This window comes from Pteronotus mesoamericanus, unplaced genomic scaffold (genome assembly GCF_021234165.1).
Source record: "Pteronotus mesoamericanus isolate MK-2021 breed Mesoamerican mustached bat unplaced genomic scaffold, CSHL_Meso_final contig_221, whole genome shotgun sequence".
Classification (NCBI taxonomy): Eukaryota; Metazoa; Chordata; class Mammalia; order Chiroptera; family Mormoopidae; genus Pteronotus; species Pteronotus mesoamericanus.
In genome coordinates this window covers 5,448,303-5,475,695 of record NW_026555092.1, presented here as the reverse complement: position 1 = coordinate 5,475,695, position 27,393 = coordinate 5,448,303, and the positions used below count along the sequence as shown (strand labels likewise).

General features: G+C 53.9%; 1 protein-coding gene across 5 annotated transcripts in view; it reads right to left on the bottom strand.

Annotated features, from left to right (window-relative positions):
* Positions 1-26,527, bottom strand: part of RPS6KA1 (ribosomal protein S6 kinase A1) — a 36,904-nt gene extending 10,377 nt beyond the window's left edge. Inside the window, exons 1-17 of one of the 5 annotated variants that reach the window (XM_054571785.1) lie at positions 26,297-26,527; positions 20,200-20,244; positions 11,978-12,094; positions 11,629-11,710; positions 9,519-9,599; positions 9,273-9,352; positions 7,848-7,954; positions 7,075-7,112; positions 6,591-6,733; positions 6,113-6,183; positions 5,695-5,783; positions 4,658-4,722; positions 4,300-4,402; positions 2,724-2,854; positions 1,289-1,414; positions 987-1,076; positions 481-639 (exon numbers count right to left, since the gene is read on the bottom strand). In XM_054571785.1, the coding sequence (XP_054427760.1) occupies positions 481-639; positions 987-1,076; positions 1,289-1,414; positions 2,724-2,854; positions 4,300-4,402; positions 4,658-4,722; positions 5,695-5,783; positions 6,113-6,183; positions 6,591-6,733; positions 7,075-7,112; positions 7,848-7,954; positions 9,273-9,352; positions 9,519-9,599; positions 11,629-11,710; positions 11,978-12,094; positions 20,200-20,244; positions 26,297-26,359 (1,590 nt within the window). In that variant the 5' untranslated portion in view covers positions 26,360-26,527. Of the gene's footprint in view, positions 1-480; positions 640-986; positions 1,077-1,288; positions 1,415-2,723; positions 2,855-4,299; positions 4,403-4,657; positions 4,723-5,694; positions 5,784-6,112; positions 6,184-6,590; positions 6,734-7,074; positions 7,113-7,847; positions 7,955-9,272; positions 9,353-9,441; positions 9,600-11,628; positions 11,711-11,977; positions 12,095-12,941; positions 13,232-14,934; positions 15,033-20,199; positions 20,245-26,296 lie in introns of those variants that run through there. The other 4 variants (XM_054571787.1, XM_054571786.1, XM_054571789.1 and 1 more) reach the window with 4 other exon arrangements.
* Between the last annotated feature and the right edge of the window lie 866 nt (positions 26,528-27,393).

The following is a 27,393-nucleotide window of genomic DNA, read 5'->3' as shown; positions in this document are numbered from 1 at the left end:
CTAGCAGCTGAACTCACAGCCAGATTCTCCTCCCTGGCACCTTGAGTGCCCCACAGTGACCCTGCTGCTTCCTAACTCAAAAACCCACTTTCCGTCTGTAGCTCCCCAAACAAATTCCTCAGTCAGACACTCTGACTCCATTCTTTCCTGCCTGTGTGACCTTGGGCAAGTAACCTCACATCTCTGAGCCTCAGTCTTCTTATCTGTAAAGTGGGCCAATAATGGCAACATAGGGTTTTGTGAAAATCAATTGAGATAATGTAAGGAAAGAATGTAGCAGGTGCCTGGCACATAGTAGGTACTGAATAAATGTTCCTTTTCACAATTTGGCATTGTCTTTTCCTCTCTCCCTTCCATCAATCCACTCATCCACCATCCATCCTTAGCCTCCCCTCTGTCTTGTTGTTGCAGATTGCCACTGCTCATGCATTCTTCTAATAGTATGACCCTCCCATTCAGTGCCTCCTACACCAGACTTACCCCCTGGGAGTGCAGATACTCTACAGTCTTGCTGATGGTGTGCAGGACAAAACTGGCCTCCCGCTCTGAGAAGAACTTCTGCCGTAGGATCTTGTCCAGCAGCTCCCCGCCCCGCATCAGCTCTGTCACTAGGTACACGTGTTTGCCATCATCGTATACCTGCCAAAGACCTTGCCATCAGGCCCCTCCCCTCAATGCCAGGCCTGGGTCCCTTGGTCACCAGTTCATCAGACCAGGAAAGAATGATGAGCTGGGGCATGTGTTCTGCTCTGTGCTTCAGTGGCCCTGGTAGGGTCTTAGCATGTTTGGGCCTTTGTCCTCCCTTGACAGGAGGATGCTGGTACTTGTCCCCTGATTGAGGGCTCCTGGGGTACAGTCAGACTAGAGGCACCAGGGTCCTCCTCTTCCTATGAGCAGAGGAAGATCAAAGGAATGGCAGCCCTGAGACAAATCCTACAGTCAAGTGCCTTTTAGTCGCTACCCCATTTTCTCCCACTATCACTCACATCTTTTAGAGTGATGATATTAGGGTGCTGCCCGTACCGCAGAAGAATCTCAATCTCTTCTGAGGGATCCCGTTTGCTTTTGTCAATGACCTGAGGAAAAAGGGTACATGTGACAATGTCAGGGAAACAGTCTCCAGAGTCCCTCCCTGCCACTGAGCCCACACTGCAGGGCCTAGGGTCCAGCCGCACAGCTTCATGTATCCACAGAGCCTCAGGCATCAACCCTCCTTGTCAAAGAGCAAAGGCTACATTGGCTTCCCCTCAGCCCAGCAGCCACAGCAGACACATGGTTGGAGGCCCACCTTGACAGCATACTCCATGTTGGTGGCCTTGTGGACACAGCGCTTGCACACAGAGTAGGAACCCACACCAATCGTCTCCTTTACCACGTAGCCATCACTAAAAACCAGGTTCTTCCCATGTAGTTGCTGCAGGAGACAAGAGGTGAGGCTGACCCTCTGCTTTAGAATGCAGGGAAGTTCCCCAGCACCCAAGGCCTTGGCTCAATGCAGATGTCACCAGACAGGAGCCAGGAGGCCTGGGGTAGAATGCTGGCCATGTGACCTTGGGTAAAGATCTGCCCTTCTCTGGACCTATATGATGGGCACACTTGCTGGCTCCTACCCTGCAGTCAGAGGGTAGTGAAGTGGGCAAGCTTGAGAGGGTCACGGGAGCCCTGAGCTGGGTACCAGCTTTGCCACTTACTGTGGCCTTGGGCAAGTTGCCTTCCCTTTCTTGGGTGTCACAAGAAAGTGTTTCTTGTGACCTCATAAGGTGTTTTAAGGTTCTGAGACAATAATAGCAAATGCTTCTCATAATGCTTAGTGTGCGGCAGGCACTATTCAAAGCATTTTCTATCAGGTAACCTCATGTCCCATAGACAGCCCTGATTTATGCCTGTTGCTCTCACATCCAGTTTGGTTTAACATTTGTCCTAGACAAAGATGTCCAAGTTGGGCCCTGGCCAGGTGGCTCAGCTGGTTGGAGCACCATCCCATACACCAAAAGGTTGCAGGGTCAATCCTGGTCAGGGCATGTACGGGAGGCAATCAAGCAATGTTTCTCTTTCACATCGATGTTTCTGTTTCTTTCTCCCCTCACTCTGACTCTAAAATCAATGGAAATATCCTCAGGTAAGGATTAAAAAAAAAGAAAGATGTCCCAGTTGGAGAATAAATTATAGCCATATTAGCTTTACACATATTAATTTATATAATCCTTACGATGCTATCGAAAGTTTTATCATCACCCTCATTTGCAGACAAAGAAACTGAGGCACCAGGAGGGTAAGTGTCTCAATCAAAATTCCTCACCTTAGAAGCTCTGAATCCAGGCAATGAACTCGAGTCTACAATTCTTGCCTCTCGATTCTAAATTTTCCAGAGCCAGGAAAGTGTCCAAATGGGGGAAAAGTGTGAGGAGATATGAGCCCCCTGATACCCACCCTTGTTGGGAACTTGACAGTCACCTGCCAGCACCAACCTGGGCGCCCTCTTGCACTTATCCAGGCTCTACAATGTTCCTGGCCGTGCCAGAAAATTTGTATCTTGTTGTCATCTTGTTTTGCAAGTGGGAAAACTAAGGCCCAAGGACGTTTGAGGGCCCAATGGGCTACACGATGGCCATCAGGGATTGAACTCATGTCTGTCCAACTCCAGAGCCTGTGTTCTCAGTTGTTCTGCCTATAGCTTCTAGGTGGAAAAGGACAACTGGGCAGCAATTTCCTGGCCCCCTCACCTGTACCACTGAGTGCAGTGGTGCCTGCATGGTCCGAGGCTTGCTGTCATCCTCCATCAAACCAGTGGCCACGAAGCTGAAGCCACGGAACAGCTGATGGGCACCAGCGCTGGGGGGGATGCCCGGGGAATCTACAGGGGTAGGAAGGGGATGCAAGCCTGAGGAGGTGCTCTTAATCCCGCGGTAGCCCAACGAAGGGTAACTACAGGGCTTCCAGGCTTGCCTCAGCAGCTGGCTGTGGTGGGAGCCTGGGTAGGACCCTTCATCCCTGCCCTTAGCTAGCCCATCTGTTTATGTGTGTTTAGGCCAACCCAGCCCTGATACACAAGAATAAAAGACCCACACATTCAGTGTCCGGTCCAGGCCAAGACACTTAAATCCTCCCTCGATGCCTCCTCCTGGCCTCCCTGCCTCAGGTCTGCTCTTTTAGATCCATCTTCTGTGCAGCAGCCAGAGAGATGGTTCCAACCACAAATCTATCCCTGTACCCTTCGAACATTCCCCTCTGCCCACAGGAGGAACCGCAACTCCTCACCCTGGCAATTGAAGTCCATGTGATCTTAGCCTCCTCTCCCTCGGACTTCTCATATCCTTAAAGGAGACTGAGCCACTGCACATGCTGTTCCCTCTTGCTGGATAATTCACTGCCTGTCTATCTTTCGAGGCTCAGCTCACCCTCTCTCCCCTCTGGAAGCCTTGCCTGAGGTTGCTCCTCTAGCCCCTATTAAGCTGCACTTGTCACACTGCCCAGTAGCTGTTTTCACATCTCTTCCCCCATTACAGCCTGAGCCATGTGAAGGCAGGGCCTGAGTCTGCCTTGTTCACCATCAATCCCGCCATGACTGGCACGCAGTAGGGACCAGGGACACATTTGTCAGATAAATGAAGAAAGATGGGACAAAATGCTTGGAGAAGTGCTAAGCTCCCTGTCTTCACAATGTGCAAGCCACAGTGAGAAAAGCACCCCTTCTCCCTCTCCAGGAGGCCTTCTAGAACTCTCTACCCCTCATCCCCCACAAAAACTGGCTAAAATGTTAAGATTTACCAAGCTTCCTCCCAGAAGCCCCTTCCTTGGCTTCTTACAAGAAAAGAAGGGACTGAGTGGGTCTACGGCTGAGCCCATATTCCAGGTGAGTGCACTCAGTCCTGGCAGTAGAGTAGCTAGAGCAGTTTCCCACACTTGCCCCTGACCTGTGGGCACTGTCGCCTCTGCTGTGCCAGAACATCTCCACCTCATTTTTTCTGGGTCAGATTCTTTACCCCTGACGTGAATGTGAGCCTGATGTGTTTGGTCTTTCCAGTGGGCTGGAAGGTGCGTGGGGCAGGGTCCTGACTTTTCCATTGTGGCCTTAACCACCCGCTCACCCCCACCCTCTCACCCCAGACACAAAGAGCCCATAGAGCCCCACAGTGGGAGAGTCAGGAAGAACAAGATGGGGACAAAGAGTCAAAGACCCACCCATCTGCCCACACACCTGGGACTGCCAGAGTCCTGGCCACCACTGTACCCCAAGGTGCCCCCGACTCCCTGCTTCCCTCCTACATCAACCCAAGACAAATCAGACAATGGACGCACCCTTGGGTGTACGGGATGTGAACTCAGTGTCAAAGTAGAAGGTGTCATCGGGTTGCGCCACGGCGGGCTTAAAGGGTGGCTTGATCTCACGACGGTACAGCTTCTGCAAAGTGGAATGGGCATTCCGTTCACCACAACATCCCCACAGCCTGTCGGAAGCCCCATGAAAGAGGAGGTGATAGGCCTGGGGCAGTCAACACAGATGGGAGCACAATTGCTTGCCCTTGGAAGGCCAGCCCTTGCCTCACAGGCCATGCTGTAACTCTGCCCCACCTAAGGCCTTCAAACCTAAGGCCTTCACCAGTAGAAGCCCCTCCCACCACAGCTGAAACCTTGATGGGGTGACAGACTCACTCACATTCCAGTCAATGGTGGAGTAGAAGACATGCCGTTTGATTTCCTCTGCCCCATCAGGGCCGGACCCTGAAAGAGCCCAGAACAGGGATACGCAGATGGTTCAACCTCCAGACACCACCAAGCAGCCACAGTGGTCTGAGACCAGCAGCTGAAGCGGTCCACCAGGGCAAATGGGGAGGAGAGGCTTATCCTGCCCCAAATCCTCCCAGCCATCACTCTAGGGCCTTTTGTCACTCAGCATTTTCCATTTTCTGGGGCCTCTTATGATCAAGCTCCAACATACTGATGAAAGAAGGAAGGCTCAGAGAGGTTAAGCAACTTGTCCAAGGCCACACAGGACAGAGCTTGAACTTGTTCCAAGATATGCTAAGGGCGCCTCCCTCCCTCCCATGCCAGGCCTCATCTCTATTGTTCTTATCCCACTGCCCTTGTCAGTCACCAGACAGGCTCTCTTTCCAGTCAACCCCAAGGACCTGGTTCATGGTTCAGGTGAGCCCAGGAGCCAAGACATATTGAGCAACTTGTACACACCAGACATATTCATGGCACTTTATTTAATCAACAAAGCTTGACATCATCCTATCCCACGAAGATGAGGACCTGGAGCACCAGGAGGTGAAGTCAACTGCCTTGGGTCACTTAGTTAATAAATGGCACTCATTCATTCAACAAATATTTATGGAGGGACTACTGCATGCCAGGCAGTGCGGGGACCTGACACAGGGCTGGGATTGGGACCTGAGCCTTCTGACGCCTGAGCTCATACTCTTCCTCTTGTGCCAGCAGTCTTGGTGGAGGAGCTATGTGGGGGCCTCTGTCCTTGTCCCTAGGGGAAGTGGGGATGACTCAGTTCCTGCCTCTCCCCCTACACACAGGTCACCCCACTGCCCCAAACACCACACATGGAGCCAGAAAGCAGGATGGCCAGCGGCATTGTCTGCCCACACAAAGGACAACGGTCCCTTTCAGCCCCAGATGTGGCCCCGTGGCCTGGGCTGCAGCTGTATCCCGCTCCCCTCCCAAGCTGGGGTTGCTTACCGAGCCGGTTTGCAGGATTCCGCTTGAACAGGGCCCGCAGGAGGCTCTGGGCTTCTGTGCTCAGAAACTGGGGCATGCCTAGCTTTGCCCTGAAATAGCCCCCAGGTCTCATCAGGGCCAAGCTCTGCTGAGACCCCGTCTCCCCTTCCTCTTCTGTCCAGGTTTAGGCTCCAGCTCAGTTCAGACGAGCTATCCACTATCTCACCTCCCAAAGACTTCTGGGATACCGCCCCCAACCCCCAGCCCCAGTCACAGGCCCTGATGGATGAACAAGGGGCTCTAGAAAGCATAATGCTTCGCCCAGAGGAGTGTCTCATTAATGGGGGAATCTGAGGCAAGTATAGGTTATTATTCTGGCCACTAAACTAGGGCCAGCCATGAGGGGACCCTGAGGTGTGAGAGAGGAGCTAGTGCTTACTTCAGAATCAGTGTCATGGTCTCCTTTCGGTCCTTCCCCTGGAAGGGCAGGGAGCCTGTCAGCATCTCAAACTGCAAAAGACAAGGGTCTATCAGGCTCTGGTCCCCATCTTCTATGCCCCCCACCTCCTCCCACCCAGGCCACTCAGCTCCACTCTCAGGACTTTTGCTAACCTGTTGGAGGTTCACCTGAATCAAGAATTATGCCTGTCCCTCTCCCCTCTGTTAGAACACCAGGAGCAGTAAGTAATAAGGGCCTAAAGCTGGGGAGGGGCCCAGTCACAGGCTAGAAGCACCCCAGTTGGGGACAAGCCTGGAATTCTTCCAAGGAAGGAAACTGCAGCTGGGTGGAGTGTGAGGCCAGCTTGGCTATGAGGGGACAAGAGAGCCTTAGAGACCATCAGTCCCCTGCCTATACAGATGAGGAAACTGAGGCCCAAGGCCTGGGCTGAATACCTTGTCCCTGCCTGGGCACTCACCATCAACACCCCATAGGACCACCAATCTGCACTGTGGGTGTGGCCCTGGCGGTTGACGACCTCAGGGGCCATGTATTCCACTGTCCCACAGAAGGAATAGGCCTTCTTCTCATGGTCAATGGCCTCCTTGCTCAGGCCAAAGTCTGTGGCAAAGAGAAGAGGACATACCTTCAGGAACCCCTGCCTTCTTTGCCACCACCCCCTGCACAGCCAGCCACCCTGCCCAGAAGCCTGAGGGCATCACCCCCAGGACATTCAGGAGTAAGTTGAGGCCTGGAGAGGCTAGGTAACTTGCACAAGGTTACACACTAGGAAGCTGGGGTTCAAACCCAGGCTATTCCAAGTCTGGGGCCTGGGCTTTTGACCACTTCTGAGTGTCTGGCATAGCCTCTCAGGAACAGATCCCTTAGCACTCAGCTCAGACCCATCAAGAGCCCATTCTGCCCTCTCCTGGGACCTGAGGGAGCAGGTGCCCTCTACTCACCAGTGAGTTTGATGTGGCCCTCCTCATCCAGAAGGATACTGTAATGGAGAGAGGGGAGTCAGGGCCCCTCAGCTGTGGCTCCTTGATCAGTTTTAGTGACACCATGGGGGCCGTGGGGGTTGGCCCAGCCCAGAGGTCATCCACCCAGATGCATCTAATGAATGGGTGGGTGAAGCAGGGTGGTGGCAGTGCCATACAGGTCTATCGGCTACCTTCTTTGCTAATCCTTGAAATACCATGTGAGGTAGGTACTATTTTATAGCCCTATTTTAACAATGGGGACATTAAGTCTCAAGGAGGTTAAGGAACTCCCATTGGTCACAGAACTAGTAGGTGGTGGAGACAAGGTTTGAATTCAAGTCTAACTCTAAAGCTAGATCTCATTCCAACTTAGCACCTGTCCCTGCCTCCCAAGTTACCATTTAAGGATATTTTGATGTTAAGGAAAATTCTAAAGGGGCCATATCAAAGAATAACCTTTAATGGTAGCACCTCAGATGTCATACCAAATTAGAAAAAATGGAGGCAATGCACCTTCATGGAGGTACCTGGCCCTTGGTAATGGTCACACGGGTAACTAGGCGGCCCCCCAAGGTGAGCCTGCTGCCGCCACTGCACTGCACCCACCCATTCATGGGGCAGCCCAAGAGAGAGAGATTTTCTTGGGGAAAGTCACAACCACCCCCACTGGGGCAACCCTGTCCTAGAAGAGGCCCCAGGGCCTGCCTCTGCACTCCCCAGGGAGGCCGGGGTGAGGCTGGACCTTCACTCACTTCTCAGGCTTGAGGTCTCTGTAAATGATGCCCAGGCTATGCAGGTGGTCCAGGCCCAAAGCCAGCTCAGCCAAGTAAAATTTCACATCCTCCTCCGTGAACATAACCTACAACAGATGGGCAGAGGCTTCAGCTGGGATTGCCTCTTCTTCAGGAGCTGGGCTTGGGCAGTCAGCAGCTTCCTAATCCTCAAAGTCCAACTTGAGGAGGACCTTTAGAGACTCCAGTGCCATCCACCTCACTCTTTATAAAAGGGTTTGAGGTGTGAAATGACTAATATACATGTCACTCATTGTGGCATTTTTTGGAAATAGCTAAAGGTTGGAAAACACCCCAATGATCGAGGAGCAGAAGATGGAAATATCTGCCTCTCCCTGCATGACGGAGTGCTGGGCAGCCATAAACTACAGAAAGAAATTTCCCCATGTTCTGATATGGATAGATGTCTCAGATACACTGCCTTGAAAAAAAGCAAGGTATAGAACAGTATCACAGAATAGTACTTTTATGTAAAAATGTGAGGGCTGGGCCCTGGCTGGTGTGGCTCTGTAGACTGAGTCCTGGCCTGTGAACTGAAAGGTCACTGGTTCAATTGCCACATGCCTGGGTTGCAGGCCAGGTGCCCAGTTGGGGGCACATGAGAGGCAACCAATTGATGTATCTCTTGCACATCAATGTTTCTTTCCCTCTCATTTTCCCTCCCTTCCACTTTCTCTAAAAATAAATAAATAATATCTTTTTTAAAAAATGTGGGGGTTGGGATTCAGAACATATTATCAGAGTGGTGTATAGTTCCAAAGAGACATGGGAAGCTTAAACAAGAAACCAATAAAAATGTTTACCTATGTGGGGGTAGAGGGGGCTGGGGTGCGCTGAAGACATCTCAATGATCTTTTTCAATCACATAAATGGTTTACATATTCAAATATTAAAGTAACATTAAAAAAAATTTTTTTTTAAAGTTTGGTTCCCTTCTAAATTTTGAATTGTATTAATGGTCCCACTTTTATATGTGGCTCAAATTCTTTTAGGTCAGTTAAAATCCTTTTGGTTAACACATGGGATATAACATTAAAGTATCTAGCTTTCTGGGTGTATTTGGACTTCTCCCCATCCTCATGGCCCTGCCCAAAGCAGCCCTGGAAGAATGGAGGTTGAGAGATGATAGCCACCCTTAGCTCCATCATCACAGTGGCATCAGATCCAAGACCTGATCCTCTTCAACCTATCTTGAAGGAAACTCTCAGAGGCTTTGAGAGTATGAACTCTGTCCCAGGGTAGGTTCCTGAGTCAGGGACTGCTACACCGGCCTACGTGGTTCCAGGTCCAGGCCACAGTGGACATGTCCTTCACAAGGCCCAGGGATGGGAGGACTTGTCCTTCCAACTCCATCCTGCGCTCTCTGGTGGTAGGGTGCCAGCTCACCTCTTTGGAGAGCCTTGTGAAGAGGTCCCCGCCACGTAGAAAGTCCAGAATAAGGTAGAGCTTGCCCTCGGTCTGGAAGGCTGAGGAAAGGGGAAAAGGCAATGGTGGAGTCAGCTGGTCCCTGACCCTCTGTCTCCAGCTCCCTTGGATTGCCAGGTGGGCAACGTACAGGAAAGGTAGCAGCCCATAGGCAAGGGCAAAGGCTGGCAGGTAGGGTGGTAACTCAGGTAGGGTCTGCAGTCTCACCATAGTGCAGCTTCACCACAAATGGGTGGTTTACATCAGCCAGGATGTCTCTCTCCATCTTGGTGCGAACGCGGTCACGCACTAGACAGAGGAGAAAGGGGGTCGTCAAGAGTCTAGTCACTCTCAAGTCCTGGCTAAGAAGAGTTCCCTATTCCATCTGCTCCTCACACTTCATGACAGTGCCCAGGGCTCACACTTCATGGCACTGCCCATCCCTCTGGCCCCATCTCCCACCATGTCCCATCAAGGGCCATTCAGGCCAGTCAGTCTGAGCAGCCCGTTCTTCTGTGTGCCCTCAGCCTTTGCCCCTAGGGCTCCCCCAGGATGCCTTCACCAGACCTCTCTCCATCTGGCATAAAAATCCCCAAATCCAGTCTGGAGGCTGGTGAGAACAGTCACTTAGGGAGCTACTTATAAAGGCAGATCCCTGGGGCTTCAAATTCAGATTCACAGGTCAGAGCAGAGACCACCCTCCCGCCACAACACACACTTTTTTTTTAAAGAGTAAAAGTCCCGTCCTGACTGGTGTTGCTCAGCTGGTTGGAGCATCACCCTGCAAATCAAAAGGTCTCTGGTTCAATTCCCAGTCAGGGCACATGCCTGGGTTGCAGGTTCAGTCCCTGCTCAAGGTGTGTACAAGAGACCACCAAATGATGTTTCTCACATTGATGTTTCTCTCCCTCTGTTTCACCCTCCCTGCCCCTCTCTCTAAAAATAAATAAATAATTATTTTTAAAAAAGAATAGAAGTCCCTAGGCAATTCTGATGACCAGCAGTTCCTTCTTTAACTTAGTTTAAGCCTCACCTCGTCTAGGAAGTCTTCCTTAACCCCTAGGGGCCCTCTCCCCTACAGTGCTCTGCTTCCCCCTCTATTTTAATATTTTTATTTTCCTCACCAGATATGGCAGGGACCATGATGGAGTTAACTGCTCCAGTCACTGTTTCCCAAATACTGTATGCCTTACATTTTCAAACCACCCCTACAATTCTGCTCAGGCAAACAATTGCTCCTTCCTGGCGTACCCTTCCTTTCTCACTGTTAGTCTGGAGAACTCCCAATTCATCCTGCAAGGCATAACTTGACTGGCTACTCTTTATGTGAGCCTATCCCCTGGGAGTCTGCACACTCTCTGCCCCTAGGCTCCCCAGTCACAGCGCCAACTGCACTGCACTGCGGGGTCTGCTCAGCCTCTCCAGTCCCAGCCTGGGAGCCCTCCAAAGTAGGCACCAAGTTTTCTCATCTTTCTCTTCCCTGTGGCTCCGATCATCACTCCTGGGGAATGACTCCCACTCCTAGCAGGCTGGCCTTGGGGCATCAAAGCTACATTATCCCACTGACAGCCCTTTGTGGGCCTATTCTCAGCCACCCCTTACCCTGCACCCCACCTTATCACGAAGACAGGGTCCATTCAGAAGAATGGACCTGAAACATCCCTAAGGCCAACATTTCCAATTTTCCCCACCTCATCCCAGCCCAGGCCCACTCCACCTGGTCAGTAGCCACACTGGCTCCCAGGCCAGTCAGAGTCACTGCCCAGCCCAAAGCCCACTACCAACTACCCCCATGCCCTTCCTAAGGCCTGGAATTCTAGACCTGGGCTTGGGCTCCCTCCTGAACTTCTCTGCCATCCACCTCTGTGGCCCTGCTTTGACTCACCCTCTCCTACCTGCCCAGCTGTCTCATGTCCTTCTCTACCCTGAGAGGTCTCCCTCAGACTCTTCCAACATCATGAGGCACTATGCTGACTGCAGGCCTCTGCCCAAGGAACCTGATGCCGATGGCCCCCGCCACAGACACAGTGCCTTCCCCACCTGCCTCCTTCCAGACATGCCCCTCCAGCTATGGTCACTGGCCCTTGGTGTGCGGGGTGCGGGTGGGGATGCAGTTAACCCTGGAAGTCTTTTCTTCTGAATGGATCCTGTCTTTGCGATAAGGTGGGATGCAAGGTAAGGGGTGGCTGAGAACAGGCCTGCTTCTCCACCTCCAGACCAGGAGCTCCTAGAGCTTGATCTATCTCTTCCGTCAGACACAAGGCCCTGGAGAGCTGGGCTGTCTCTCTTGATCCTGTGCCCAGCCTGTGCTCTGCATGCGGAAGTGCCCTCCACTCACCTTTCAGTGTTGCCTTTTTCAGTACCTTCATGGCATACAGGTGCCCACTGTCAGGTCGTGTCACCTTCCGCACCAGAAAGACCTGGGAAGGCAGTTGGGGGAAAAGCTGAGGAGAAGCTGGGGCGGGGGCTGAGCCCGTCAGCTGCCATCCTTGAGATCCCAGGATGACCTCTAATTTCCCTGAGCCTCACGTTGACCTTTTGTCCTCCCTGGGTACTAAGGTGATCTCTTGTCCTACCCTCAGGCCCATCAACCCTTGTCCTCTGATCCTTTGAGCCCCAAGGTGCCCCTTCAACCCCACCTCTGACGTGACCAGTGCTGCCCTCCCAGCTGTGGGCTCAGGACTCACTTTGCCAAAGGATCCCTGGCCCAGCACCTTGAGCAGCTCAAAATGGGATGGATCAGCCTTCTCAGAGCCAGCCTTGACATGATGCGTGATGGAGATCTCCTTGAGGACACCCTCATCCTGATGGAGGGATAGAGCTGGTGAGCATGGTGAGCCCCATCCGGGTCAGCGTGGAGCATGTCCCCCCTTCCAAGTCCACTCCTACCAGACATCAGCAGACAGGGCCCTGCAGGCCCAACCATACAGCTGCTCTGAGAGGGGCAGCCTCTAAGTTCATCAATACCAAAAGGCTTCAAAGGCTAGGGAGGCTCAAACTATCGAGGTGCCAGGTCAGGTGAGGCACTGTTCCTATTGCTCTGGCCTATTCGGGTCCAGGGCGATGTGCAGGCACAGCCAGGCTGGCCAGGCTGAGCCAACCGCAGGCTCTGTCTTAGGCCCAGAGACCTGCCTCAGGTCCTCCCCTCCCCCTGCTGTAAAGGTTTTGGTTTTGCCACAATAGGAAGTAGGGCTTCTTCACATACTGGGGAAGCAGAGCTGGGCTTTTGTTACTGGACAGGACGGATGACAGGATCCCTCTGGCCAAAGGACAGGGCTGAGATGCATAGAGACCCACAAGTCACCTGAGACTCTCCCACCAACTGAGTAAGTGCCAGTCTAGGATGGCCAGGAGCAAAGGCCAAAGACTCAATGCCCCGCCCCGCAAAAACTCATTCATACACATCTACTAGAAACCCCTTACCACATCACAGTTGTTCTAGGACCCCTCTGCCCTCCCTGCAATCTGTTGGTATTATCCCAGTGCCCTGAATTGCCTCACTTCCCCAGGAAACAAGTCTGGGCAGAGTCCAGTCACCCAGCAGGGCCCAGGCCTGGGCTAGGAGAGCCCAAAGCCAGCTAAAGCCAAACTGGCTGCCCAGGCACCTGCTCCAAGGGCCACGGCCAGGCCAACTCATCTGGGCACACTCACCGAGTCCCGCCTGGGGCCAGAGCCAGGGCCGGGGGCAGGCAGAGGGATCTGGCTGATCCTGGGCCGCTGCTTCCTGGGCAGCCAGGGGAGCAGGGCCCAGAGCCGCAGACGGGGCGGCTTGGGATCCTGCTCCATCCGCCCGGCAGGGCCAAGGCACCATGGCAGGAGCAGACAGCCCTGGGGCTGCCTCAGAGGTGGCCAGGCCCAGGGCGGATGTGCAGGTTGAGGGCGGGGGCTGGGCCCTGGCCGCCAATCACTCGGGGCTTGTGGTTTCCTAGCTCCAGGCCTACACCCTCACTATGCTCCCTTCCTCTCTCCTCCCCCCTCCCCATCGCCTGAGGTCTGCCCTCTGGCCCTCCACCCCCATCCTCCCTATGGGCTTACAAAGGGAAAGCCCCATGCCAACTCAGCTGCTGAGGAGAAGATAGGTACCCAACAGGCAGAGATAGGCACCCAACATGTAGAAACAGATAAAGAGGGACACCCAACAGGCAGAGGCAGGCACCTAACATGTAGAAACAGATAAAGGGGGACACCCAACAGGCAGAGGCAGGCACCCAACATGTAGAGGCAGATAAACAGGGACATCCAGCATGTAGAGGCAGGCACCCAACAGGTGAAAACTTATGTATGTGGGCATCCAACAGGTAGAGACGGGAGGATGCACATGCCCAATGGACAGGGATGGATAGAGACACAGACCCAAAAGGCAGAAGTAAGAAGAACACATATCCAACAAGCAGAGGCAGGAGAGGACTCCTACATAATAGGTAGAGGTGGACAGAGACTCATACCTAACATGCAGAGGCAGATGGGGACACATTCAACAGGCAACGATAGATGGGGACATGCATCCAAACAGCAGACACAGGAGGTGACATGAACCCAACGGGCGTAGGCAGATGGGGGCCCAACAGGCAGAGGCAGATGGGGACTTACATCCAACAGGTGGAGACAGATGGGGACATGTACTCAACAGGTGGAAACAGAAGGGGACGTGAACCAACAGACACCTTACACATGACATATACCCAACAGGGGAAGACAGGCCTTCATCAAGCAGTAACAGACAGGAGCCCAACGACAGAGGCAGGTGGGCGGCACACAGAGACAGCCAGTCAGTGAGGCCCAAGTAGATGGACAGGTACACAGAGCAGACACACAGGCAGGAAAGACACACAGATACCCAGGAGGTCAGACCCTGGGCTCAAAGGCAGAGTTCTAGTTCTTGCTGGTCCCCGTGGGAAAAGAGGTGAAAGGATGTCACCTGCAAACCCCTAGCACTTGGGAGAATAGTGCAGCATTTGTGGCAGACCCATCCCTAAGGTCCTCCACTTCGGAGGGGAGCCCAGGAATAGAAGAGTAGGCAAGAGGGACATCTAAGTGCAATCTGATGACTTTGACTCTGATCTAAATATCCCAAAGACTGTTATGCCCATTTCAGGAACAGAAAACTGAGGCCGAGGACAGTGACTCACCCAGGCTCAAAGTGAAGGGGTGGCAGAACCCAAGTCCTTCCCCTGGTTATTGCCGGGCCTGCGGTTGGCAGGCCTCAAGTGCCAGGAAAGGGTGGGTAGGTAAGTCACCCACCCAAGCCTGCCCCCTCCCTCCCTCAGTACTACGGTCAGTCTGGGGACTTGCCATTCCACGTCTTGACCCTTAGAGACATAGCCCCATCTTCAGGGTACCCTGAATAGCCACAAAAGCTGCAGCCACAAAAAGCTACAAGCTAATCAGCTCTGTGTGTAACAGAAAGTCACAGGTGCTGAAGTGCCAACACAGTGGTGGGACAGGCAGAAAGCCACACAGCAACCCCTGCCCACCCCACCCTGAGGTCTGAGCTTCCACTCGCCTATCTGTCTGTGACTGAGAACACTCCCTAGGGACAGAGTCAGTCACCCAGAAACCCCAGGAGACAGAGCTACCCCCAAAGCCATTCCTTGCGCAGTCATGGTGACAGACACTGCTGGAGGCAGACCAACCCTCTGCTCACCTTTCTGGGACAGGAGAGTGAATCTTTTTCAACCCTAGGGAAATCTGCCGGGGTCTGCATGGTACGGCTCAAGTCTGTGGCCAGAGTGCCCCATTACTCCCCTTACTTCTGCTTTTTCAGCCTTCCCAGCCCACAAGGCAGGGTCCCTGACACTCTCCTTCTCACTTCCCCCTCTGTAGGGAGGAGGGACAGAAGATGGGTCTGGCTCCCTTGCTGAGGAGGGGACACTACAGACCCCAAGCCCATGACTATTGGGTGGGGGAGGGATATACTCGTCCTGTCTCCTCTGATCCTAAGGAGGGAAGACTGGAACACAGAGTCACAGCTGATGAGGCGCTGACAGCAGGCATGCAGCTCCTGCAAACATTCCTTAAGAGAATGAGGAGCGGAAGTCAGCAAGCCATGGGCCCTGACTACCCTGGGCGCAGAGAGTAGGCGCTCCTTACCCCATAGTGACTGTCCCATGGCTAGGTCCACCCAAAGTGACAGCCCATAGAGCAGGCACCACTATACCCAGCCCGGCCCTGAAGAGCCTGACAGTCCAGAGCCCTGGGATGAGCAAGGGGGCTGAAGGCCTTGGCCAGGAGCCACAGAGGCCTGAGATGAGCAGCAGGTAGCCTTGGGCAGGAGGGGTTGACCAGGCCCAGCCCCCTTCCATGTGACCTCGCTGCATCACTCACACCAGTATACCCACAGGAACTGACACACACACAAATACACCAGGCCGATGATCGGAAATCATTTCCACACACATCCCCTATGTGGAAACACGCCCCCGCGAACACACAGACTTCCCCTTCCAGTCCTCAGAGGGCCTCCAGTAACACTCTGATGATGGCCTGCCAGGGCTGTAAAAGATGCCTTCTCAGACTGAGAATTCTCATTGCACCCCAGCTTCTTCAGGCAGGAGTTGGGGGATGGGACAGCCCTGGATCCCTCAATGCTGGAGTCCCTGAGAAGCAAAGAAGATTCTCTGTGGCTAGCAGGGCACAGGAAGGGGCAATAAGAAGGAAACAGTCTCAGAGCTGCCTTCACTGAAGGGTATATGCAGGGCCCGTGAGGCCTCTGGGTGGCAGAAGGGTGAGGACAGGCACCAGACCACATCCCCTGGTCCCTGCCCCATTCCCCCCTACAGATACTTCCTCTTATTTACTTCCTCCCACACGGCAGCTGGGAGAGAAGACCAGAGCCCCCTGCCTCATCCCTTGTCCCTAGGGTTCTCACCCTGGGCCTCCTTCTACCAGCAACAGCCCAAGTACACCTGCCAATCTCTGGCCCTAACGAATAGCAACCGCCCCTTCCCCAGCTGGCAGCACCTGCAGGGCCTCCCAGGTGCTGCCCCTCCAGTAGGACAGCTGTCTACAGACACATCTCCCAGCATGCCTCTCGGCAGGTGAGGACAGGTCCATAGTTTCCAGGCATCCTTGATGGGGGAGCTGGCCTCAGCACTAGGCCAGGAATGGAGTGACAATGAGAATTGTGCCTCCTATAAATCGAGCCATTTATTGCATGAGGCCATTCTTTCCTTCAACTGTTGCTGGTGTGGATTCTGCCAGGACCTGTGTCTTAGTCCCATTTTAGAGGTAAGGAAACTAGATTCAGAGATAAAATGTCTCATCCAAGGCTGCAAGGCTAGAAGGTGGGAGAGCTAAGAGCAAAAATCAAAGTCTGTTTGTTTCCAAAGCCTACACTCCTAGGCATTTCATTATTGCCCTCCCTGAAAGGCCAGTCAGCCAGTGTCCCATTTGGACATCACTCATAGTTACTGGCCCCCTGCTATGTCCCCCAGGCCGGAAGCCAGATACTAGGAAGCACACACATTAAGGCAGATGCCAGTCTTGACCTCAGGTAGCTTCAAAAAATAAATACATGATAACAAAACACAATTGTTCATCGACAGAGCTACAGTCAGGGGCTGTGGGTGCCCAGAGGCTGTAACTATCTGCGCAGGGTGAGGTCCAAGTACCTTCCAGAGATGGGGCAGTCCAGCTGGACCCTGAGGAGGAACAGGAGTTGGTCAAACAGAAAGCAGATGTAGAGAGACCAGGCTGAACAAGAGGCCTAAGGCCAGGAGGGCAGGCTGGGAAGTTAAGAACTGTCCATTCATTATCTGAGTGCTCCCAGGCAAACTCTCTCCCTAAGCCTGCTTCCTCCCCTGTAAAACAGAGGTTAAAATGAGATGTTTCTAGAAGCAAAATGGGCTACAGGGGCAAAGGGACACAGTAAACAGAACTTCTCCCTGGATTCGTGGGCAGTCTTACTGCTGCAGTGTCTCCTCTGGGCAGGCAGAAGGGATGCAGCCCAGCCACAGGGTCCCAGGTGCTGAGAGGGCGGGCTAGCCCGCCCTAGCCAGTCCAAGGGAAGTTCCCTCTAACACCTGAGGCTCCCAAGGCTCTCTAGGCTCCCTGAAGTCCACAGTCACATCCTGCCTGAGCTCCAGCCAGGGGAGCAAGAGGGATCCGGGAGGGATCAGGGTTTCATAAACAGGAAGAGAGGAGGGGAGGGGGGAGAGGCTCAGCTCTCAAAATAGACCTACATGCACTTCAAAGGGGTCCAGCTCCGGAGATAGCCAGGGGAGGGGGCCTGGGGTGCCCAGTCTACCCCCAGGAAGGAAGGGAGGGTAAATGGAACCCCAATGTGCCTGAGGACACCAGGTGTGTCCTAGGTGCTGAAAAGATCCAGGGAGTTCTCACCCTAGACTGCTGGCCACACTACAGCTGCTAATCCCAAATCCCCCTTTCTGCTTGAAATGAATAAAATAAACAAATGTCGAACACCAACACTGTACCTCACACCGTGTTAGATTCTTTAACTTATACGCATCTCATGCCCTCCTCCATGCCTCCCTCCGGGTAGCCCTGAAGGATGGACTCAATTCTCCTACAGGAGGAGCATCTGAGCTTCAGAGGAGCAAACCACTTACCCAAGGTTATGAGGTAAACAGGAAAGAAGGGAAGGATTCTGAACTCAGAACGCCTGACTCCCAAGTCCCCCTCCCACCTCTTCTCCAGCTGGAATACCCATTTTTCTCTCCCGCTGCCCAAATCCTGCCTTTCAGGGCCCAGACAAATGCCAGCTCTATAGGGAAGATGGCCTTGTGACCTACAGCCCATCCCAGTGTCTCTTCCTCTGCCACACACAGCAGTAACCATCCCTCTCGTCCACATTCGGTCTTAAGCTCGCATGCCACTGGTAGGGTCCCCCAGGACATGCTCATGTCATCATGCCACCGAGGGAAGTGTGGGCACCTGGAAGGTGGTGTATTTCTCTGCCCAATATGGGGCCTGGCGCAGAATGGAAGTTCTATGTGCCCACAGTCATATTCTTCCCCATCACAGGGCCCACCACAGTTTTCCTGTCTCCACCTGCCTCCTTGGGAGCTCCCTAAGGGTGGGGATATTGATTTCATTTTGTGGTTCCCAGTGCCACAGCAGGGTACACGGAAAGTCTGAGGAAGCAAAAGATAAACCAGCCCTTTGCCAGCTCATTCCACTGTACAAAGCGATGAGGTCCTCACCACAGGCTGAGCGCCCCCTAGTGTGTTGGGCCCAGAAGTGAGCACAGGGGATACTGTGCAGTTCTGGGGCAACAGAGAAGATGGATGAGTAAATTCCTAGGAATGGTGGAACTCGGGGGTCATAGGGACCCAATGTTCCTCCTCTTCAGCACTGGGTGTTCCCTGGGCTGGGAGGAGTGTGGGCTCTGTGGTCAAACAAACCCTGACTCCACTGTCCACCAGCTATGTGACCTTGAGCCTCAATTTTCTCATCTCATAATATGAGAATAATAATTTCTACCTCTAGGGGTATTGTGAGAACTAAAGGGGAAGCTCCTGGTGTGGTGCCAGGTATGTGTTAAGCTCTTTTTCTTCCTTAATGTGGCATTTGAGGCTCTTACCACCCCATCCATTCCCAGCCTCGTCTCCCCCACCCCAGGACTTTCTGCTCTAGAGCAGAAGTTATAGGCTTGAGAGATCAAATGTAGGTTACCTGACTGGGTGAGCTCTTGTCCTCTCTCAACCAGCCCCTCTAGCTCTTGAGATGAGAAAATGTACTTACTACCAGTTCCCCCAAAGCTGCAACCCCCAGAACCTCAGCTCAAGATATTTACATACTGGTCCTTCATTAGGGACCTAAAGCCCCTTCATTTTGTTACCAGGCAACTAGGGGCATCTACTTTGTGGTAGGAGATTCTGCAGGCATGGGTCCAAGCAAACCAAGGGGATCAGTCCCCACCACTTGTCTGGCTTCTGGTGGCCCAAGGTTGCCATAGTAACGAACAGAAGAGGGGGTAGGAGCCTACTTCTCTCACCCAGCCCTACCCCAGGCACCTCAGCAACCTTATCTTTGGGAGGCTGAGTCAAGACAAACATGGGGACCAGCCCTGGGTCTATCTCAAAGGTCGAGCTTATGGCAGGTCTAGTGCCCAGGCTGACCTAGGCCTAGAGGGTGTGGCCACTGGTAGTAAGCAGAGTTGAACAGGACACTGGGGTATTCATGCTGCTGGTGCTGAAATCATTGTGTGTCAGGCAGTTACTATCTCATATGTCTTTCACATCTCTCATATGTAGTAGGCACTATTATCTCCAATTTACAGGTGAGGAAACTGAGGCTCAGAAGACAGAAGAACTTCTGGCAAAATGGTGATGGTGGAGCCAGGACTTGAACCCAGGTCTGCTTTACCCACATTCTGCCTGCGTAGGGGGCTTCCAAAGCCTCTTCACAGCCAGCAACTCTGTGACCTCACACAATTGAGTGTGGGAGGAACCCAGGGGAAGCAGAGACAGCAGGGGTGAGGGACTAGCCTCACGTTAGGAGGTAGGAGCCTGCCCACCAGGTCCCCTCCAGCGTCACATGCCCAAATGATTGCAGGCCCTTGTCAGGCCCAGCTGATCTGAGCCTTTCCCATCACTCCTTCAGCCCTCTCCTTATAGCCAGCCCAGCCACCAAGAGTAAATAAACAAAGGAAGTGTCCTCGCTTGGGTGATGGGTAACCATACTTCTAACATGGATTCTGCTTCTGATCCTGCCCGGGCTGCAGTCCTCTCACCTAAGGAACAGGAAGGTTTGAGCAAGTGATCTCCATGCACAGGGTTGCCCTGAGGGTGAGCTGGGACCAGGAAGGAAGGCTGAGCTGGGAAAGGGGCAAGAGGCGCCAGGCCCTCACATGCAGGTGGGATGAGGGCAGGCCTCCTTCCTTCTCCATGGCCATGTAAACAGCGCCCCCACACAGTCCTTAGCCCAGGCTGCTAGCCCTAGTCCTCACCTTGGATGGCTGAAGTCCAGCTTCTTCCCCTGAAGGCTGTCCGTTCTGTAAAAGAGAAGAAAGATTAGGGAACATTGTCAAGAGTTTACCAGCATGGGACAGAGCAAAGACAGACCCTGTGAGGCTCCCCATCCTCGGCTGCTCCCAGTAACTAGGGAGGCCATGAAGGCAGGACAAGAGTTCGGGGTGGGTCTCCCACCTCCACTTGCACAGTGAGGGCACAGGTATCAAGTCCTCCTGCACCAGCTTTTCATCACCTAGGCAATGCACTTCCCGATATTCCCTCCCTCAGCTCTCTGCCTGGCAAAGAAGACTATCTTTGAAGACAGTTCAAATGTCACCTCCTCCCAATAAGGAAAGGGTATGTGTGGCTCCCAGCTCTGCCAGAGAAAAACTGTGTGACTTTGTGCCAACTAATCAACTGAAAGCAGCCTCAGTTTCCTGACCTGTAACATGGGGGTAATTAAAGCCACTTCCCAGAAGTGTTGCAAGGGTGGAAAGACACAAAGTCCGGGTAAGTGTCCAGCCCAGAGACAGCGGCTACTCTGGCCTTGACTCCTCTGGGGCCCTTGCACCGCGGAGCGGAATCCCTGCTGGGCCACTATGCCCCTGCACTCCTCCACTGTGCCACTTGTCACATTGCAGGAACTATTTACACACAGGCTTGCCCTTCCGAATTAAGGGAGTCCTGGGAGGGTAGAGATTAGGGCTCCGTGCTAACAGCTGCTCTCTTCCGAGCCCCTGTCACACGCCAGGCGCCGGGCTCAGTGCCTCACACCTGTGGCATCATTAAATCCTCATGACCTAGGAGGGAGGACCTAGCCCCATGACAGAGGAAGAAACTGAGGCTGAGGGGCCTAGTAATGACATCTCAAGTCACACAACTGATAAGTGGGGAATCAAATTCTGGTCTCTGACACCCAAGAGGTGCTCAGAAAAGCTCTGCTGAAGAGCAGCCCACACCCCAGGCAGGGGAACAACCTGCAGAGGAGTTGGACCCATCACTGGGCAGCCCTGCTTTTTCCAGTCCCCAGACTTCACATTTAGGTGGACATCATTCACCCTGGGGTATACAAAACCCAGTGATACAACCCTTCCCCATGTGATACAAGGTGACTACATTAACTTATCTGGGCCTTGGGGAGCTGAAAGGAGATGTCCCCACCCCTCCTGGCACAGCACACGTATGGTGAGGCAGACAGAGGCTCTTAACAGCTAGGAAGACCCAGCCTAGGGCAGGTCAGGACTTTGGAGCCAGAGGCTGGGTCCACAGGGCAGCTGTGCCTTTGCTTGGCAGCAGCAGGCACAGCTGTGCTCTGCCCATTACATAATCTTCCTGCCCCTGGAATAGCTCCCCACCGCTGCTCCCAGGACATCCTGCCCCCTGAGCCCCTTTAATGCCCCTAATCCTCCCCAGGGTCAGCGTTCTGCAGGCCCCTCCACACACATATATATACACGTGTCATCTCTCAGCAGCCTGGGGAGAAGGGCCAGGTTGATCAGAGCCTGACGGGAAGCAGGGTGCATTTGTAGTTTGAGCTCCACTTCATCCAACATTCTAAACTCTTGACAGAATTCCCACAGATGGTCTCAACAGCCTACACACCAGCCCCCCACCCCAGCCTTCACCTATTCCAAACACTTGTCCTTCCGAAAACTTAACTGTCATCATTGCACTTGGGTCACTCACTCATTACTTAGTGAGAACCTGCTTTGTATCAGATCCCAAAACCTCCCATCGCTTCCCACTGCCTGCAGAATACAGTCCCAGCTCCTTAGCATGACATTCAAGGCCATCCTCTCCAGCTGTCCAACAAAAGTGATTAAGAATGTGGGTTCTGGAACCTAACCTTCTTAAGGTTAGAACACACAAGAATGTGTGTTCAAATTCTAGCTTCTACCATCTGCATGACCCTGAGGTTACTTCATTTCACAGGACTTCAGTCCTCATCTGTGAAATGGGATAAAATTAATGTACCTCATCAGGTGGCTCTAAGAAGCCATGTACTCGGCCCACAAATAATAGCCATTATTATTATTGGGCCCTATTCTTAAGCTAAACTGAACGACCTGAAACCCTGAACAGACCAGCTTTTTTCACATCCTTAAGCATTATCATGATGGCTCATTCCTTCTACCAAGAAAACCCTTCCTGCCTTGTCACCTTGGCAAACTCCTGGTCTTCTTCAAATGTAACCTCTTCTCTCCACACAGCCTCAAGTCCTTTCCTCCTTCCTGTGGGTCCCACAGCACTGAGGAATTCACAGGTTAGCTCAGGAAGGAGCCTTGGCTTGTCTGTCATCATCTCCTTGGCATCCAGCTCAAGCTCAACCCAGCAAAGAGAGCAGGGAGGCCAGAGCAGGCTCTATTACTCCCATTTTTCAGACAAGGCTCAAAGAGTAAAGGGATTTACCTGAAGTCCCTCAACTAGCAGGGAGGACGCATAGGGCCTTAACGCAAAGTCACACGGTTGTAAGCCTAAATCCCTGATGAGGGAGGGGAGTAGGCAGTGGGTGCACCCAGAGGTGTGGGTTTACTGAGCAGTGTCCTGGATGATTCAGGGGACACCACAGGCCCTGTGTGGCTGCCTCCAGTCCCAGGGTGTCTGCCTTGGGTGCCATCCTCATGGAACCCTACACCTGGAAGACCTGATTTTTAAAGTCTCTAGAGGGGGTAGGGAATGGGTAGGGAATGACAACCCTGGAGAAAAGACTGGGGGTACAAAGAGAGACCACAGGTGAGCTTCCCCCTCAGAGCCAGGGTCCTGGGAAGACAGGGTTCACTTGTCCTTCGGGTCACAGAGCATTTCCAAGGTGAAGTTCCTGACTGTTGCTTGAATTGAGGAAAGAACACAGCTCTGCAGCAATGAAGACACAGCCACTAATTCTAGTTCTGCCAACCGCTCACTTTGACCTTGGGTTTATCACATCATGTCTCTGAACCTCAGTTTCCTCATCTATACCATGAAGGCAGGTTTGTCTTGTACACAGCTGCATCCTGTTGTTTGGAATAGTACTTGTTACATGGTAAGTGCTCAATAAATTTTTGCTGAATGAATGAATGAATGGAAGGGGACAACAATGCTGACCTCGCAGGATACTGAATGATGGACCTCACCTAAGAGTCTAGTACAGGAAGGGCCCTTCAGCTTCTTAGAAGATAGAGACCCACTCTCTTCCCTATTTTTCAAAGGGAAGCTGTTCATTGGGACAGGTGCCCAGGGCCCCAACACCACTGTGCCCCTTCCCCAGAAGTCAGGGGTAAGTTCTAACAGGCATCCTTCCTTCCCACCCAAGCAGCTCTGTTTTGGGAAGAGAAGCAGGCCCAGGGCAGTTTCTGGAGCAGCCAGGCAGCAGATGGACAGAGACAGCACGTGCCCCGCAGGCAGGAAGCAGCCCCAGGAGCTGGGTTCAGAGCCCAGCACTGGCAGCCCTGCACGCTGCTGGAGGCTGCGAGCCAGGTGCCAGAGCTGGCTGGCACCACCCATCCTCAGCAAAGGTTGGACAAGGGCCCTTTGGGACGAGGAGAGTCTGCCAACATCCGGAGCCTCTCCTGGAGTACCTTCCACCTAGGCCAGTTTGATCCCAACCCCTCCCCATCCTTAAGCCTCCCCCAAAAGGAGAGACCTGGGTTCTAATACTGACTCTGACATTACTTCATAGGCCAGTTCTCTCTGAGTTCAGTTGTCTCATATGAAAATGGCAGTAATAATCCCTACCTTGAGAAGTTGTTATGAGAATTATTTTATTTAAATAAGGTGACACAGGTGAAGCAGGGTGGATGGCACATAGTAAAGCTCTGTACCTGGTAGGGCTGGACCTGGGGACAAGGTTACTGCTCTCAGGAAGATCAGGGAAGGCCCAGGAAGAACCCTCACCCGTACTTCCAAAGAGTTTGCTCCACCTGGACCACACCCTGAGCCAGGCCCTGCCTCCCAGCAGCCAGTTTTCAGCAGCGTCATGGGGAGGGCAGGGCAGTCCAGATCCCAGGCCTCTTGCCAAATGCCCCCGCCAGCCCCTTGTCTGCCTCCTTCCCGGCCAGGAGCCAGCAGCAGTGCCTATACCTGCAGGTCAGGCTGCTGTATCGCTTACATGTCACCTGGGCTAAGAACAGCGAGGCCCTGTTCTCCAGTGAGAACAGCCCAACCTGTGCCCTGGCTGCCCCATGGCTCCTGTTACCCAAACAATAACACCCAGTTGCCTGGCGCCTCCATGGAGTTGGGGGCAGGGGAGAATGGGCAGCAGTACCCAGGGCTGTGTACCCTCCCAAGTCCAGGAAGCAGAGGCTAGAACCCAGGCCTGGCCACTAAAGAAAAAGAGGCCCAGAGAGGCTAAGGACTGACTAAGGGTCATAGAGCATTTCCAAGGTGAAATTCCTGAAGAAATCATCCCCTCCCACCCCCTAACCCCCCGCCAATCCTGCGAATTAAGCAAGTCTTCTCCTCTCACAGTTTAAATGCAGTAGTACACAAAACTGAGTCGAGTTTCCTATTGATACCTGGCCTCCAGATTAGGCTGGGTCCTGCCCCAGGATTCCCTAAAGGGAAGCAGGAAGTAGCTCCTTGGACTGGGAATCAGGCTCCAGGGCGTCTGCCTATCTCCAAAGTAAGTCCTTGGGTGAAGTTCCTCCCTGGCCTCTCCCAATCTACCTACCTCTAGAGAGGCCTATGTTGCAGGGACAAGCCAGGGCAAAGTAATCCACCTCAGAGCTGCCCCCACCTCCAGGCCCTAGTGACCCAGTCCTGGGGGCAAGGGGGAAGCAAGGTTAGGGGCTGCAGAGGGCAGAGTTTCTCACCTCAGAGGAGGGTGAGTCAGCGGGAGAGAACCTCCACGAGCATGCAGGGCCTGTAAAAACCCCATGGCAGGGATCCCAGAGCAATTTACTCCAAATTGCGCCTTCAGGTTGGTTACCTAATCCTGCCTCGCCCACCCTCCAATAGCCAGTGTCAGCCATGACCATCCCTTTAAAGGGGCAGCACACCTTGGATGCTAGGGACCAAGGGTCCTCAATCTGATCTCAATCTGTGATCCTAAGAGACAGAGCCCTTGGTGGTTGCCCCAGGTAAGAGAAGGCAGAGAAGAGGACCTGAGAAGAGAAGGGAACCTAGGCAGAGGCTGGGAACCCCAGCCAGGAGAAAATCACCTTGGCTCCCAGGCTCACTGAGGTTTCCACACCCTCCCCTCATATTCCCCACATACCCTTTGGAAAGGGAGTATCACCTGCCTTCTTCCCAGCAGGAGGCTGAGGAGAAAGTTTTCTTGCCCTGGTTCAGAGGCTTGACCTTGACCCTGAGGGTCAAAAGGTACAGGAAGAGCTGGCCTCCAGCATGCTTAGGGCCTGGCATCATAGAATTCTCCGAGGAGGGCAGGAGTTGCTTCTGGGAGAGGCCAGACTGGCAGGAACCAAACTACCCAGGGTCCCAGCCCTTCCTATGGGAGGCGGCACCAGAAGGTAGCAGGCACCAAAATCCTGCCCTCTCCAGGAATAATCTCCACAAGGTCGAAGGGCTTTGTTCCCCCTCTCTCCACAGTCTGGGGCAGGGAACAGAGGTATCCTCTGGCCCTAGCCTCAGGGTAAAAAAAGCCAGGAGTTTCAGTCCCAGACCAGCAGTTGCACCCCACATTCCACAACTGCCAAGGGTGAAGAGGGACAATCCTTCCAGGATCAGCAGCAGAGAAGCGGAAAGCTTTGCGGGCAGGGCGCTGGGAGACGTCAAGACGTGGGGGTCTAATGACCCTTTTCTCTTGTAGAATTCCAGACATCAGGCACTTCGGCCCTGCCTGTCTGCGCTAATGGAGAAAGCCCCGACAGCTCCCGGCGCGGGTCCTAGGTGTGTGATCTGAGGGAGGCCAGAGCTCAGTGCCCCACGGGATCCCCTCCCTGGACTAAGCGGGTTCTCGGCGCTTGGCGGAGCTGTCCCTCACAAATACACACCCGGGGCAGCGGGGGGTGGAGCCGAAGAAGGGGCAAGAGATCGGAGGGCACTCGCGCCCTCCCGGGCGCCCGCCAGACGGCAGCGGCGCCGCGGGCTGCCCCGCCCCGGTGGGGATCCGGGATCGCCAGCCGCCAGCGCCGGTCCCCCACTCCGCTCACTCACCTCCGGGTCCAGCGGTACCAGCTCCATGAGCGGCCAGGGCTCCTTGAGCTGAGCGAGCGGCATCGCGCCGCCCCCGGGCCGCTCGCGCTCCTTCGGCGGGCGGGGCCAGGCCGCACCGCCTCCGGGGTTCCGGGGTCCCCGGTTCTGCGCCCCCGCGCCCTCGCCTCTGCCTCACCAAGACCCTCACGCCCGGGTTGGGCCGTCCGGACCGCCACAGCCGCCACCGCCGCAGCCGCCGCGGCACTCGCACTTCGGCTCCCTCCGTCATCCGGCGCCGCCGCGCCCATTGGCTACCTGCGTGAGGGGCGGGGTCGCAGAAGCTCCGCCCCACCCCTCGCCGCAAGGCTTTCCCGGCGCGGACCCCAGCCCATGCAGTGAAGGGATCTCTGGCCGCTACTTCACCTCGAGACCGTGGCCCTTGTTCTGCTCGGCTAAGAAGCCCTCCTGGCTCCTCCCTCCCAAACCTTGTTCCCTCTACCCTACCTCACCACACCGACACTGGTCACTCCAGGTCCACCGCTGTCTCCCCGTCTCAGCTCATTTGGAATCTCTCTCTAGATGTGTCTTCGCCCTACAGCTGGAGGGAATCCCCCTGCTTACTTGCCCTCAGTTCCCCGCCCCCACACACACACCAAAAGTCCCAGGCCTGATTCTGGCACAGGCTTGAGAGAAGCCTGGGCCCCAGTCCCCTGAGGCCCCTCCTCACGAGCCCCTAGGGATCCCCCTAGTGCTACGAAAGTCAACACTAGGATCCTGTGGGAATCTCGGCCATCCAGCTCCAGGGAAGTTCTAACAAGGTCATCACCATCAGAACCCACAGTGCTCTCAGAGTGATTTCTTAATACACATCTTTTTGGAACCTGTGCTTGAGGGGAGCTCATTTCAAGCCAGGTCTCCCCAGAATCTCTCAGCTGCAGGAACAGATCTGGGCTGGTTTGGACTCGCGCCCCCTCTGAGTAGGGCAGGGACCGGGCTCCCAGGATGGATGACACTTGGGCTGCACTTGGAGTAAAAGGCCAGGGAGAGCTATTCTCCTTGGAGACATTCAGCCTCTATCTAAAGAGGTAAAGAGGTTAGGGGGTTCAGGTTTGGTGAGA